Source organism: Calcarisporiella thermophila, assembly GCF_041956535.1.
Source record: "Calcarisporiella thermophila strain CBS 279.70 unplaced genomic scaffold VTP21scaffold_17, whole genome shotgun sequence".
Lineage (NCBI taxonomy): Eukaryota > Fungi > Calcarisporiellomycota > Calcarisporiellomycetes > Calcarisporiellales > Calcarisporiellaceae > Calcarisporiella > Calcarisporiella thermophila.
In genome coordinates, this window is record NW_027192207.1 from 343,163 (window position 1) to 358,104 (window position 14,942).

General features: G+C 38.5%; 6 protein-coding genes across 6 annotated transcripts; 3 read left to right on the plus strand and 3 right to left on the minus strand.

Annotated features, from left to right (window-relative positions):
- Positions 1-865: 865 nt before the first annotated feature.
- Positions 866-2,022, minus strand: VTP21DRAFT_3367 (uncharacterized protein; the record flags this gene model as incomplete). The annotated part of the gene is made up of 3 exons (XM_069393662.1): positions 866-1,277; positions 1,338-1,688; positions 1,748-2,022. 3 exons carry the CDS (start codon positions 2,020-2,022, stop codon positions 866-868), a joined length of 1,038 nt encoding a protein of 345 aa, XP_069249371.1.
- A 604-nt stretch (positions 2,023-2,626) lies between these two features.
- On the plus strand, positions 2,627-3,537 carry VTP21DRAFT_3368 (uncharacterized protein; the record flags this gene model as incomplete). The annotated part of the gene is made up of 6 exons (XM_069393663.1): positions 2,627-2,640; positions 2,784-2,842; positions 2,906-3,003; positions 3,092-3,152; positions 3,219-3,373; positions 3,436-3,537. 6 exons carry the CDS (start codon positions 2,627-2,629, stop codon positions 3,535-3,537), a joined length of 489 nt encoding a protein of 162 aa, XP_069249372.1.
- Positions 3,538-3,897: 360 nt separating this feature from the next.
- On the minus strand, positions 3,898-5,932 carry VTP21DRAFT_3369 (uncharacterized protein; the record flags this gene model as incomplete). The annotated part of the gene is made up of 6 exons (XM_069393664.1): positions 3,898-4,600; positions 4,666-4,730; positions 4,788-5,072; positions 5,142-5,452; positions 5,515-5,755; positions 5,846-5,932. 6 exons carry the CDS (start codon positions 5,930-5,932, stop codon positions 3,898-3,900), a joined length of 1,692 nt encoding a protein of 563 aa, XP_069249373.1.
- A 1,145-nt stretch (positions 5,933-7,077) lies between these two features.
- On the plus strand, positions 7,078-8,172 carry VTP21DRAFT_3370 (uncharacterized protein; the record flags this gene model as incomplete). The annotated part of the gene is made up of 4 exons (XM_069393666.1): positions 7,078-7,522; positions 7,571-7,818; positions 7,889-7,999; positions 8,062-8,172. The coding sequence occupies 4 exons, from the start codon at positions 7,078-7,080 to the stop codon at positions 8,170-8,172; spliced, it is 915 nt and encodes a 304-aa protein (XP_069249374.1).
- A 680-nt stretch (positions 8,173-8,852) lies between these two features.
- VTP21DRAFT_3371 (uncharacterized protein) lies at positions 8,853-11,299 on the plus strand (the record flags this gene model as incomplete). The annotated part of the gene is made up of 6 exons (XM_069393667.1): positions 8,853-9,135; positions 9,224-9,253; positions 9,324-9,368; positions 9,437-10,152; positions 10,223-10,479; positions 10,546-11,299. 6 exons carry the CDS (start codon positions 8,853-8,855, stop codon positions 11,297-11,299), a joined length of 2,085 nt encoding a protein of 694 aa, XP_069249375.1.
- Positions 11,300-12,451: 1,152 nt separating this feature from the next.
- On the minus strand, positions 12,452-13,809 carry VTP21DRAFT_3372 (uncharacterized protein; the record flags this gene model as incomplete). Its single annotated transcript, XM_069393668.1, has 4 exons — positions 12,452-12,461; positions 12,596-13,153; positions 13,248-13,644; positions 13,740-13,809. The coding sequence occupies 4 exons, from the start codon at positions 13,807-13,809 to the stop codon at positions 12,452-12,454; spliced, it is 1,035 nt and encodes a 344-aa protein (XP_069249376.1).
- Positions 13,810-14,942: the final 1,133 nt, after the last annotated feature.

The following is a 14,942-nucleotide window of genomic DNA, read 5'->3' on the forward strand; positions in this document are numbered from 1 at the left end:
ATTATTTTGATCATAAATAAGCGAAATAGCGCATTGTGATTGGTTAATGATTTTTAGTAGCCAGTTAAAATGTAGAATTTTGCTTAAAAATAAGCAAAATAATCCGAATAAGCTGGAAGCGTGAACACCCCCTATGTGTTACTTGTACTAGGTAATATTTGGTAGTCATGACAGGTGTCGGGTCTGTTTCCTTATATCTTTGATACAACAACTCTGCCTTTTCTAAGTTCTTTCGTTCTTTGTAGAAAACGGTTAGTTCTTCCAGAGCATTTCCTGCTTCATGACTCTCGGCTCCATACATCTTCTCAATTATCAACAACCACCTTCGATACAGAAGTTCTGCCATATTACAATTTCTGCGCTCTTTATAGAAATTGGCAAGGTCATTCAGAGAACCTGTCGTTTCTTTACTCTCGGTTCCACTGTACTCCATTATTATTGTAACCCTTCTCTGATATAGTTGTTCTGCTTTATCATACTCTCTGCACTCTAAATAAAATCTGGTTAACCAGCTTAGAGCCAATGATGACTCATTACTTTTAACCCCAAACTACTCCTCCATAATCGTCATCATTTTTTTATACAACTGCTCTGACTTGTCATATTTTCCGCGTACTAATCGGGTAGCTTGTTAAGAGCATGTACTGTGTACTTACTCTCAGTTCTACAAAGTTTCTCCAAGGTCAATAATGCTTTATACAATAACTGCCCTGACTCGTTAACATAGCCTCGGTCTAAATAGAAGCTGCCCATATTGAATAAATGAAATCTATACTTTATATAACCTTGACTTCATAAATATAGGTACCCTTCTACTATTTAATGATAAAGCCCCTTCGATGGTGACTTTAATAATATCGCTAATCTACTCGCCCCTTTGAAATATTTCAAGGAGTGTATCTTCATCCCGCTTGGTGAGGACCACGATTTGCCCTTTATCAAATGAAAGCCGCCAAATCGTATTGGCTGTAGAGATGATATTTCGTAACAACCGGCCTTTTTGTAGATCCCATAATTTTACTTTACCATCGCTTCCACCACTTACAATATACTTGTCATCAATTTTCAAGGTGGTTACTGAGTTATCATGTGCTTGAAGTCGGTGGGTGTATTTATACGTCCCTAGATCCCAAATACAAATATTGCCATCCGATCCACCTGTTACAAGCGTCTTATCGTGCACTTTAATGTGCCCTACAAGAGATGAATGTCCTTCAAGTATGCTTAGAAGCTTCCCTGTGGGAAAAGACCATACTCGGACGGTTGTATCTAAAGATCTTAGTTATAAAGCGGATTAATACTTTACATTTATGAAGTTGAACATATCGAAGATTTACCCAGTGAAAATGCGCTGACCATCACAATCAAGCGAGTATATTTGATGGCTGTGGCCCTCAAGAACACGTAGACATGTTCCAGATTGCAGGTCCCAAATACGACAGGTGGCATCATAAGAACCAGATATCAAGTGATCACCCACAATTTCCAGACATCTTACAGACGCGGTGTGGCCGGAAAGGACGTGAGTTAAAGTGCCCTGTTCAATATTCCACACACGAAGCGTGGTGTCTCTCGATCCGCTCGCTGCCATCAACTTGCTATGCATTTTGACGCATCTTACTGTTGACGTATGACCACGGAGCACATGCTTGCAAACACCACTGTCAAGGTCCCAGACAAGTACGTTTCTAAAAGGGGTAGAGATAAAAATTATTGGAAAAATAATTTTTGATATAATTCAAACTACCTATCGCATCCTCCAGACACTAAAATACGCCCAGAGTCGCTAGGGATACCGCCCAAGAAGTGGATTGACCACACACCACCCTCATGGCCCTTAAGCTTATGAATTAATGAACCATTTTTAGCACTATACACTTCGATTCTATTATTATTGCATCCAATCACAATTAGGTCATCATCCATCTGGAGTGAGGTAACCAGGTGGGTACCAATCACTGTTCGATGAAATGGAGCAATGCTATCTTGTTCGCAATTTTGCTCGACAGTTTCTGAAAACATCACTTCAATTTGATATAGTCTATTTCACACTTAAATATCAAATTTTAAGACTGAGATTCTCAAAAAATACCAGTAATTACGCGATATATTGGTTTGGAATTTGGTTTTTAACAGAATTAACGCTAGTTATAAGATGTGAGCTCAATAATGCCTCGAGGCTCAATTGTTCAAAGTGCGAATTCATGCCAAAGCCAAGATATTTTTTAAACACTTGTGGCTGAGTTTAGCTATATTAGAAGCTAATACAGAATCTGCACGGGCTACATCGCCATGGAATGCGATTATTTGGTATTGATTGATCGTTGAGAAACGAACTACTAGATATCGTACTGAGAGTTACTACAGACACTCTATAGTGTTTAAAGTGAGCGCCGGTTTAATGGTCTTTAACATAAAATAGTTGTTAACTAGGATATATATATTTAAGACTAAATCCAGCGATTTGTCTCCAAGCCACATTGTGACGTAATCATGAAGTAAAGCCCATGTTGCGCGGCACTTTTATTGTAAAGTTTCTGCGTGTTTTTTCTCTTCGGTTTCTTCACTTCCGTTCACTATTGCACTACATAACCTTTGATTTATATTCAAATAAATATTACAAAATATGTCCGATCTCTGGTAAGTTGAATGACGTTCTCAATCGTGGATTCCCATGATATCCCATCATCTCCACTAGCTACCCGCGATTAGAATTTTTTTACTCTTCATCCCCAGGTTACTTTTAATATTAATTCCTTGGATATCTCTTATTTATGAAACAGCCCGGTCTACTCTCCCTTTTTTGGCGCGATGGGATGCGTGTCTGCAATCGTCTTTACATGTGAGTTCTTAGCCATCGCAGGATTAGATTATCGAGATGGATACTAAATATTTTAATTTTTAGGCTTCGGTGCTGCATATGGTACTGCGAAATCTGGAGTAGGTCTCTCGGCCATGGGTGTCCTTCGTCCTGATCTTCTTACCAAATGTATCGTACCAGTGGTATGTAACAATTCTTTCAATCATCTGTTTTACCACTCTTGATGCTCTGTGAAAGCAGTATTGCTAAATTTGATTTTCGAATTTTTAGGTCATGGCTGGTATTATTGGTATTTACGGTGTGGTTGTCTCCGTAATGCTTAGTAATTCCTGTTAGTATCTGCTACATTTACAATTATTGCTATTTCAATTAAATTTCACGTCTTGTGTAAATTTAGTGAAGGCGAAAATGTCTCTATTCGCGGGTTTCATCCAGCTAGGTGCTGGCCTTTCCGTTGGATTGGCTGGTCTCTCAGCTGGTATTGCAGTCGGTATTGTGGGTGATGCTGGTGTTCGTGCTACTGCTCAGCAGCCAAAGATGTTTGTGGGCATGGTAATTAGGCCCCATTACTCTCCAACTCAACTTTTTACTAACCAACTTTTTATACCACTTAGGTCCTTATTTTGATTTTCGCTGAAGTACTGGGTCTCTACGGATTGATTGTTGCCCTTATCTTGAACACTAGAGCAGGTTCTGAGGCCGTTCCATGCCCTTAAGTATTTCCTATCCACGTGCCTAGAGAGGGTGGAAAAATACTTTAAAATATATGTGTGTTTGCTTGTGTTTGTTCTCGAATCTTCAACTCTTTTATTATCACCTCTTTCTTCTATTTTTTCAATATATATATTTTTAAAAAAGAGTTTCAGACCATTACACTCCATGATAAGAACCGACTCCACAAAATTTTCTTATTGCAGCAAAAAAGCTAATACAAACACAACAATAAAGAATCGATCGGGGAATCTGTACTATTTCTTATATAAAATATTTTACAATATCCATATAACCAAACGAGATATGAAAATGAGATAGAAATACGCTTTTCAAGCAGAGGATGAACAAAGATGACGACTCAACTACCCCTCATCCTCGTCATGCACCCTGCCACGGGCTGCTTCCAACAAAGCAGCCTCCTCTTCCTGCTCCACTTCTTGCTCCACCTCTAGATCTGACATCACTCGCGGAGAAACCACCATCACAACAGCAAAGGCTATGAAAAACACGGCCAAGAAAATCCACTGCATATAATAGAAGGCCATTCCGAAAAATGGGGTGTTCACAGAGATTCGGTTGATGAAAGTGGACACGACCGTAGGAGTGCAAATGTCGCTGGGACCATAAACGTCACATGGGACGATCAGTTGTGGATAGGAAGAGCAATCACGCACCCCGCGTACCTCAGTTCCACTTTGGGTATGATTGCAATAGTACTGCCCACCAAAATGTCCATATCCAGGCATAACGACCGTCACCAAGGTATAATTCAGTGCCAACAGGGTGAGCATTAGCAAAAAGGTCAACAGCAAAAGGCCTTGGGGTGGGGTTGAGTTACGACGAATGCGGAAGAGATCGACCCATGCAAATCGTACACCGATGTGGATGATACCAACCAAGGTGCAAACGAAGATATAGAGGACAACAAAGCCAAGGAGAATAGAGTCGAGAGGGAAGAGGGATGAGAGTCGAAGGAAGAGCAGATTAAGAGGATTAGGGATTTTTGTTTGCGTAAGGAGAAAACCACAGCGGCTGCCACAAATTGAATTTTTTATCTTATCGAGACTAGGAGTTCAAACTTGAATGAGTTCACATTATTAGCCGCTCTACAAATTCACCTAAAACTATACCTTGTGATGATGATTGAAATTGCAAATAAGAGCGAGAGTGCCAAAAAGAGAACACCAAATATTGACTAAACAGAAAGGGTTGAAACAACAAATAGTGTAGTCAAGAGTAGATATATGCCTACCTTGAGCGGTCTAAAGAAAGCAAAAATACGGTTCAGAATTCCCGTCTGAGACTCCTCCAGATTACGCGAACGACGAATCAGTATCCTCTCCTCTCGTTCAAGATTTTCCAGTTGTTTTCGATCTCGTGACGAAAGCGGTTGATCAGTGCCTAAATATTTGACGGTAATCGCTCTTTGTTTTTCCCGGTTAATGGCTAGCTTTGCGGCAATCTCTTCATCTTCCCGTTGGAAATTGCGAAAACCATCTTTGATCATGGTCATAGGAAGAACAGTTAAACCAGGGGCCTAAGCGAAAAAAAATGACTCATTATATAAATTCTTAGTACGCAAAGGAGCAGCAAGTTTGATCCAAACCGTATAGGCAATATACACTATAAGTCCAACGAAAATAAGGACCGCGATTACAAAAACCAAGGCTTTTTCGCCCCCATTTTGGTCAAGCAGATGTTTGAACCAGTCGAGATCAATATGGCTTGGCTGCGTGCTTGGGTGCAAAAACATGCCAGTGACGAAGAGCACGACTACTATCACTATGAAAAAGGTTGTGTATTTGATGGAGGACATGGTCCGCTGCCTCACCGTCTGAGATTCCTCAAGTTCCTCAAAGTAAAAGTATGCGAAGGGGACAAGGAAAAAGCAGAAAAATGCGATCGCGCCGTACGCAACTAATCAATTTTTCAGTTAGTCATAATAAACAAGTACTACTGTAGAGCCAAGTGAGATATACTGTAATAAACAGCCTTTAACGTAAATGTCAAATTTGCAATAACATTGGGTGTGGCCCATCCCTTTTTTAATCCAGTTCGAGGATCCACCGTCGATGAAACGAGAAATATGTCGATCGGGAAAAGCGCAACCGTAGCGAATGTAAGAGTGAGCCCGACAATGGTCACTATCGTCACTAGTAATTCGGCTTCTCTTTGATTTTGGTAGTATTTGGTAAAACCAAAACTAAAGACAAGAAAGCCCTTGTTTCAAGGAACAAGTGATGGGAGAAGGAGCCAATGAGAGAACAAATAAGAAAAGGTTAAAAAAAGATGTTTTTAACCTCTACTTACCACACACACGCATAGAAAGACTAATATGGCCACGGTTAGATTCGGATGAGTAGAACTAGCAAGAAATAGCGGATGCGAAGATTCCATTTCGTAAGAATAGTTGGAGGATAACTAGAAATCAAGATCCAAATAAATTTTCGTTAAAAAATATATTTAAGAGGAAACAATGTATTGCATTTGATCTCTCCAGCCTGGAGAAATATTAATAATTTTTCTCTTTAGTCATTGTGAAAAGTGAGACGCCAGAGTGAATTTTGGTGGCGAGTACACAGTCACAAAAGAAATCGGCATTTGAAAATAACTTGGATGAAGGATATGACACTCTCCCGAAATCCGCATTCAAATAAAAGCTACAACGGAGTACTCTCAAGTACCAATCATTAATAGCAGAGCTCGTAAAAATTCAATTCCCTAGTATCCGATTAGCTTGAAATACTTTTATCTTGTACCATTTTGCTTATTTATTCACATCCAGTATACAGCGGCTTAACTAAGGGCAGAGATGCTTCCAGCTCTTAAAATCAGCTAGACTTTTACAAAAAAATCTCTCCTTGGTAATGCTCCTAGCATATTTTTATAGAGATAGAAAATCGGGATGGAGCTAAACTGAAAAAGTTGCTTTGGAGAATTAGGCTAGAAGTTCAAATCAGTGATCTGTGCAAACCCCTCTGGCTTTCATATTGAATAATATGGAAAGCAAAAAGAGTAGAAATATCTAGAACATCTGGTTCTCTCCATAAATGAGCTACTATTAAACTAATAATGGCAATGTGCGGTATATTGTTTGCCTATTTACCACGTACCACGTGGGTGGTTAGAAAAATATACAAAATGTGTAGATGAAGTGTGGCTATTGTTCTTGTTGGTTCGCTTGCCACCCCGATTTCAAATACTTTTTATGATTGATGAGTGTGTAGACAGATCCACCAGAGATGATGTGGGTAATTTCTAAATAAAAATAGCATATCTAAAAGGGTGGGGATAGATGCATATTTATAGATAAATTATAATGTCCACATAGCCCACAAATAAGCTCTCAGCTTCTGCCCGAACGGATGACATAGTTGAGAGACACATGTATTGGATTCTTTTCATTCTTTCATTGCAGGTGAATATTTCAGAATAAAATAGAAATGCTGACCCTATTTTAATCTGTTCCTCTTCTCCATCCTCTTGTATATAAAGGCATTGCAATTTTCAATCATTCTAATACTTAACTACTCTACGTAAAAATGAAAGCTTTCTATTTTATTCTCCATTTATTCTTCCCAATCTTCGTGTTTGCGAACCCTCTCTCGGATGCCCTGCGTTCGATTACCACTGAATTGGATCATCAACCGCTTAACGATACCCAATTAAAAGCCACGAAGCAATATGCCAAACTAATGGCGGTAACCTATTGTGGTGCTGGGAAGCCAGGACCATTTGAGTGCAGTTTCTATTGCAATGAATTTTCTAACACTACGGCTGTTCAATATTTCGAAGTACCACCCTATGATATCAATGGCTATATTGCTCGGGACGACAGCCGACAAGCCATTGTCATCGCCTTCAAAGGAACAACCTCATTAACGAATGTTAAAGTTGACAAGAACTATTTGCTTACCCCATACGACGTAGCAGATCCAAAGAAAGGCTTGGTTCACCTAGGTTTCCGAAATGCTTATTTGAGCGCAGGTAAAGGAATATTGCCAAGTATAATGGACCAAATACAAAAATATCCAGGTTACGAAGTAGAAGTAATTGGCCACAGTCTTGGCGGTGCAATGGCTGCATTTCTTGCCATGAATCTATGGGAGACCGAGAAAGTTTCGAAAGAAAAGCTTGTGCTTGTGACATTGGGTCAACCTCGCATAGGAAATGGCGAGTTCGCTGAACGATTAGATCGCGCTGGATTTTTGGCAAAACGCTTGGTCAATGGTAGAGATATGATTTCAGTTTTCCCAAATCGTGAATTACTGCCGGGATATAAAGTATGTAAACCCGTGCTTCGATTTTTAAAGTGATATTCCCATTTAACTCTTTTTATTTTTAATGCCTTAGCACCATTCACCTCAAATTCAGTCTGAATCAGGAGCCACAATACAGTGCAGAAATGCAGAAGACCCTAAGTGCTTTCATGAGAGGCCACTAAACTGGGCCGAATTTCCTAATGTAAATTTGTATACAAGTAGTTTTGCTCTGAACGTCAACTTATAAGAAATTATTATACGTAGCATCTCTGGTATAATGACGTTAATATAATACGGTGTATTGGCGATTATATACCCCAGCGCGTCTCTAAGGTTTTTTCGAAGTTTCCCCTGCTGGATCCCAATTGGATTTAACTAGATATTTACACTCGTAAACCCGTTATTTACAACCAAATAATTTTTTTCATTTTTGAAACCTTAATTTTATAGTTCAAAAGCTTCATCGCTTTCCACTAATTCTAATAAGCTAGAATAATTTTTGAATGATTAATTGATAAAATAATCTTATATGAGAGATTCCACAGAGATTCAGACAGAATCATAGAAGAATTATGAAGTTTGATTGACTCAGATATTTACATAGTAAATCTTTAATACTATGTCCTTATTAGAGTTAATAACTCTACTAATATACACCTAAATTCCCTAATTTTTGGTGCAATGAATACTCCTTTACTTGCCGCTTCTTTTTGGAAACCATATGCAAAACTTTCGCTTCCCCCAGTAGTGTTATATAGAGTTTCTAACCTAATTATTTGGACTAGGATTGCATTCTAGTTAACGTCTCTTGCAATTGCCAAAAATGTTTACTCGATACAACTTCGTTATAATTGAAGAAATAGGACTATATCATTTAATGGTTCGGTTAATGATAGTGTTTATTTAGTAGATTTTTGTACTTACAACCACTCAGACTTGAGATTTACTCTTGTCTATAAAATTGTATAATGCTCACATTTCGCTAGTGATCTTAATGAATTATTGTTGCAAAATAACTATATTCTAATCATCTTTTTGTTTTGAAGAACTATCTCATGAAAATCCAGTCTATTTGGTTTAAATGCATAAGGCCTGAAGTGACGGCATGGTCCAGAGTCGCCTTAAGAAATGTCGAATTTGTCGATGATCTCAAAAAGGTTATCAAAAGCGCAAAGCCAAATCAGCTCAAAAACTACGATGCAGATCAACTTACCCTTATGATTAAGAGGAAAAATGAGGGCGATGAACAAGCAATCGAACTTGATCCAGAGGAAACAATTGCATCAGTCTTAAAGCGTTTCAATAACGACTGCCGGGTGTTGGTGTCAGTTCCTAATGGTAAATAATCCAGGAGAAATATTGCTTTTGTCACTTTCACTTGCTATCCATTTAAATTTTTTTTTTGTATAATTCAATACTCCATTAGTCAAACGAAATAAGCGGCCGCTGGATGCAGGTATGCACTTCACTATTTTTTTTTTTTTTGTAAAACACACTCTTCTTAATGCATATTTTTCTCATCGAAGATGAGGGACCTTCAAAGAGGCCAACCATGGATAGTCTACTGAAAGGTAAAATTGTATTGTGCCTTTGGGTTGCAGGATCTATTTTAATTCAGTTATAATTCAATTTTTTTTAGAGATTGCACCATTCCAGTCACTATTCCGCCGGATCATGGAAGAGACTTCCAGAGATCCTGAGGAGTATTCTAACCCCAGCAAAATTATGAAGATTCCCTTTCCTTTCCTTAAAACCATCCCAGTCGACCGTTTTAAGATTACTGATGGGTGTTTTATTTACATGGGTCGCGAGGGATTCGCTCGAGTGCTGGCTGAGGTCGAAAGTTTGGAATATCCAGTCGACTATCACAAGCTTTATGTTTACGGAAGTATTGGCTATGGAAAATCCCATATCCTTGCAGCAATGACATGTCTCCTCATCCAGCAAGGAAAACGAGTTGTCTACCTCCCAGATTGTCGCGCTATGGCTGCAGATTTCCTGGGATATCTTACAGGAGCTCTTCTTCTAACCTTTGGTGACTCCGAATTCCATCAACTTGAAATTTTAAATTGTGACACTACAGAAAAAATTCATGCATTCTGCAAAAGAATTATTTCCAGAGATTCTATCCGTCTCTACTTTATCGTCGACCAACTAAATGCACTGGACCACGAGATCATCAACGAAGATAGCATCACCAACTCTAAAAAGAGCACAGTACGCGAATACTTAGACTTGATTACGTCTGAGCACTATGTCATAAAAAGCGCATCGGCGAACTTTCAATCAGCTATTCACATGGAGCAGAAACAGTTATCTGAAAAAAAGGTTGCACTTTTAGGAGGTCTAACTAAGGTAAAAACTTTTCTTAATTAAGTTAAAAATCGTAATTATTCTCAAATTAATACTGTTGTTGGTTAACTAGACAGAGATGCAGGAATGGTGGAAGCTCTATAAAGACTATTTGCCATATCTCGATCAGAATGAAAAAGAATTTATTGAGGACATCACCGGTCGCACGCCTCTTTTTCTACGTCCGCTCCTGAGACTAGATCACAACAAGAGTTTCAAAGAAATGAAGCGCAATTATCTGGAATCTCAGGAGCTGAAAAAAATATCCAGCCAAGTGGAATTGTTTGCAATGCAGAAAAAAAACGAATTAAGCCGACTGGACTGGCGCAGGCAAGTCTAGAAGTTTATTTGCTTTGTTTTATGCATTTATTTTATTACATCTTCTCCAATTTGTAGATACGTGGATTTCATGAATGGGTGCCTGCTCAGTGATAATGTGTCAGATAGCATTAAATACTACGATCACCGTCACTTCTATATCGACGAGAAAAATGTCGGTCGTTACACCTGTGGGATGGCACGTGATACAATGGCAGGAATATTTCGCGATTTGGGAGATGACATTTTCCTTGATACTGCGTGGTTTGAGAGTTTGAGTATTTTTCAAGGCAACCCGTCAGTCCTTGGGTTTATCGTGGAACAGATGTGTCTTAGTGGCATTTCACAAACCGGATTAAAAGTAGTCGGCCTAGGGTTCTCCAATATGAAAACCATAGTATTCAGAAAGGATATTCCCAAGTATAACACTAAGCTTGAACTAGCATTATATGTTCCTTTAACTTACAACTACACAGCAATTGACGGGTTGATTTTGCCTTTGGACACGGAAAAAAAGATAGCTCACTTAGTTCCGATTCAGATTACCATTGCCAAGGATCATACAGATTCGGAATCAAAATTTTTCGCTAACTGGCATAGCTGGACACGAGCTCTGACCGTCGAAAAATTTACAATCAGGGCCATATTTCTGTGGATCACAGAAGGAAAACGAGAGATAAAGGAGCTGGAGACAAAGCTGAGGGAAACAAGACAAGGTGTCATTTTGGTACAACCGGAACATGCCAGTGTGTGCGTCACAATTGAAGACATAAATAGAAAGCTTGGTGAAGCTTTGAAAATAGCCCGAGGGCTTCGTGATATTGGAAGATGAAGTACAGTCCGTTGTAAAAGTAACCCTGAAACAGAGAGATGATCTACGGTAAAAGGTGGCCACATCCAACTAACAACCGTTTGGAGTCCTGATGAGTAATTTGAACCGAAGATTATCTGATATTGTGATATCTATTCACAGTAAGGGTTAATATTATTAACCCATCATATTAAATTTACTTCAACTTAATTATTTTTCTATAAATAGGTCTAAACTAAATATCAAACACATACTCTAAAATCCCACTTATACCGCTTTTATTTCATATACAATACTGTAGAATGATTATCAAATGACCCTTTTTGGTAAAATATCAAAATTTTTTGGAATTTTTTGTATTTTCTTAAGAAGTTTGTGTGGTGATTTTTCTTCATAAGTGAACGCTGAATGCTTAGGATCGAGCACTTGAGCGACTGTCATCACTGGCTTTTTTATAAAATTGAAATGAGCAGCAATCTGTCAAGCTTCTGTCAAGTTTTTGCTCTGATTGGATGCGTTACAGCCAATTTCATTAATGAAAAGTAATGTTGATTAACAAATGAAAGGCTGGGCATGGCTTTCTCAAAATCTGCAATCACAGCCGAAATTGGGTTGACCAAAATTCCTCAGCTCCTCCAGCTTATTCCAACAAGAAGTTTGAAGTAAACAGTCTAATACTTCGCCGCCTCTATTTGGATGAGCAGTGAGCTCCAAGACTGCTATTTGGAGGGGAATGCGCGAAGACAAAACGGATTCCAAGCATTTTGAGTATGAGAGCCACCGCATCTCAACCGGAAGCTCAAGTGCGATTTCATCCGAGCTTTTCTTTTTGGATCCTTTTGAGAATCGAATAGGGAACTAAGTGATTTCAAAACTATTTCGCAATTGCTTTCACTTCGCCAATTGTGCTCGCCGCCCATGGAAGGCTCAAAATATCCTTAAGCAGTAAATTGGTAGCATGCTTATATGGGACTTGGCTAGAAAAAAATAAAATACGAATTCGCAACCCTATGTGTAAGTATAATTTAATATCTTGGTACCCCATTCTGCTCTGTCAAATTGATTGTGTACCGGATATCTTTCGAAATCATTCCCAAAATAATAGAATGCTTGTCAACAGATATTCTAGCCAAAAAAAAGGTGATTATAAATAAACTGAATTTATTCAACGAGCTAAATTGAACTATGGAGCACATCATGGAAACGGTTAGCTTAATCTAGAATAATAGATATTATAGATACCAATAATACTAAAAGCTTAGGAATCATATTCGACATTATCGGAAAATACTATTAGAGCACTCCAAAGGTATTTACCATAGAGTACATTTGTCTATCGGATTCATGGGGCTTCCAGATCTGCAGTTGAATGCTTCTGCAAAATAGGCTGAGTTTTGGAACAAACCATTAACACGCCAACGGTTTGGAAGGTAACGTCCAGCATTTACTATATGTGCAAGAGAGGCGGGTGTCTCGATTGAGCACCATGATTGTGCAAACGAGATAAAGAAGAGCTGCTCGCGTGTGAAATTTTCCAAACCAGGGATTAAACGATTATTGTACTTGTGCATCTGCCGGTCCGAATCGAATCTCTTCTTCCATGTAGCAAAGGCAAGGCGCATCCCACCATTATCTGCAATAGTTTCACCAAGAGAGGAAAACCCATTCACCTTGAGAGCAGCGCCATCAGGTCCCTTTACTGAGACCTTTGAGTTTTGATTCACAAAACACTGGGCTCTAATATTGAAATTCTGAGTGCTCGCATTTGTCCACCAATTATTCAAGATGCCATTCGCATCATAAAATCGACCATTGGAATCGAACCCATGAGTGACTTCGTGCCCCGCAACAACGCCGATAGATCCATAGTTTAGGCTAAAGGCGATAAAAATAAATTCATCCCGAATAGGAATTAATAAGATTCTTGAAGTATGGAAATAAAAGGATTTCTAAACTCGAAGACACTTACTACTCTGGAAGTTTAGGAGAGTAAAACGGAGGCTGAAGAATACCACTGGGGACAACTATTTCGTTGAACCAAGCTCTGTGAAAAGCATTGACTATATGCGGTAAAGTTGGCTCCCAATTCGAAATATCCTGCGATTCTCCCAATTTGGCTAACTTTTTAATGTAATGCCACTTTTTGGACTGCAATATATTCGCGAGGAAATTGGTTTGATTGAATTCAAGTCCTTCATAGAATTTCTGGATTGAAGAGGGTTTCAAAGTGTCAGGAGCAGTCGGGTGGCCAACAGTTTGTACCAAATGATCGATTTTTTTGGTTGCCTTTGCTCGAGTTGATTCATCGAGCCAAGTGATATTGGGAAGGCTCTCTTTGAAGGTATCCCGGAGACTAGTTAAAATTTCTATAAAATGATGTGAGAGTAAGAGGGCGAATTAATAAGCTGATTATTACTAGTATTCTCCCTATGTACTCTAGAATAATACCGACATAACTTACCTGCGACTTGCAGTTTCGAGTCATTTGTTAAGGTATGGAGCACATAATAACGACCAAGGCTTTCTCCCATTGATTCAGACACAGTTCTCATACAAAAAAGCCAGCGAGGTGGATCAGGGCTATACAACACTATAAGCTGAAGCATATATGGAAAATTACCTCTACTCGAATTATTATCCAGATTGAATAAAAGACACTTCGAAACAATAATTTTATGCCTATCACAATGTGCACAGAGTTACACGGCAAAGACAATAGGATTATGATGTTGTTTTATTGCTCTGTGAAAATTTAGAAGAGATAGAAAATATCACACTTGCTATCGTTGTGGAGAGCTTAGCTGAACTATTTCCCTTGCTATACTGACAAAACCAAATATTTTGTATATTTCGCCTTTCGCAAACGTGATGTAAGGTAATTTCTTTGTGATTCAAACCGGGTCCACTGTTTCTTTCTCACCTTCATTTTCCTATACTCTTTGTGCTTCTATTAGGGACCGTCTAGGACCGCCGAATTGTCCGGACAATATATCCAATTATATTTGCTTAGCGATAAAAAATAGCATTGCCTAAAAATATAGTCAACTCTAGCAACTATCCTGCTATTTTACATATTGGAATATCCTGATTAATAAAATAATATATGAGCTTGTCTGCAGCTAAGAGTGAAAAGATATTTTCTAATGAATTTCTTGCATTTCTTTGAATTACCTTGGATTCAGCAAGGCTACTCCATCCAATACAATGTATTGAATACTGCAGATACACGCATGCACCCTTTGTATTTGTAGTGTAACTTGCTCTTTGATCTATGGTTCGACTTTCGAAAGATCTGAACATGGTTGATAGTTCTGGTCCACTGGAGTTTAACCCGCGTTTATTTTATTCATGTTTGTTTTATGGTCCTCAAATTCATACCGTAAGTCTCACGGTAAGAATTTGAGGACCATACACCATACATGTACCCGATAAGAGTCAGTTGTTAAAGTATTTATAAAAATACTCTGAGTCATAAAAAATTTGATAATCCACCAAAGACTAGTTAAACTTCTAAAAAAAAGTTAGTCACAGAGGGAGTTTAGCAAGTCTAGTCGCAAAAATGAGCTTTGCTCCATAATATTCTTTAGTTAATTTGAAGTTTGGGTCACGATATTGGTTTGCCATAAGAGATGTCATGATAGGTTGCTATATATAGCATATCTTT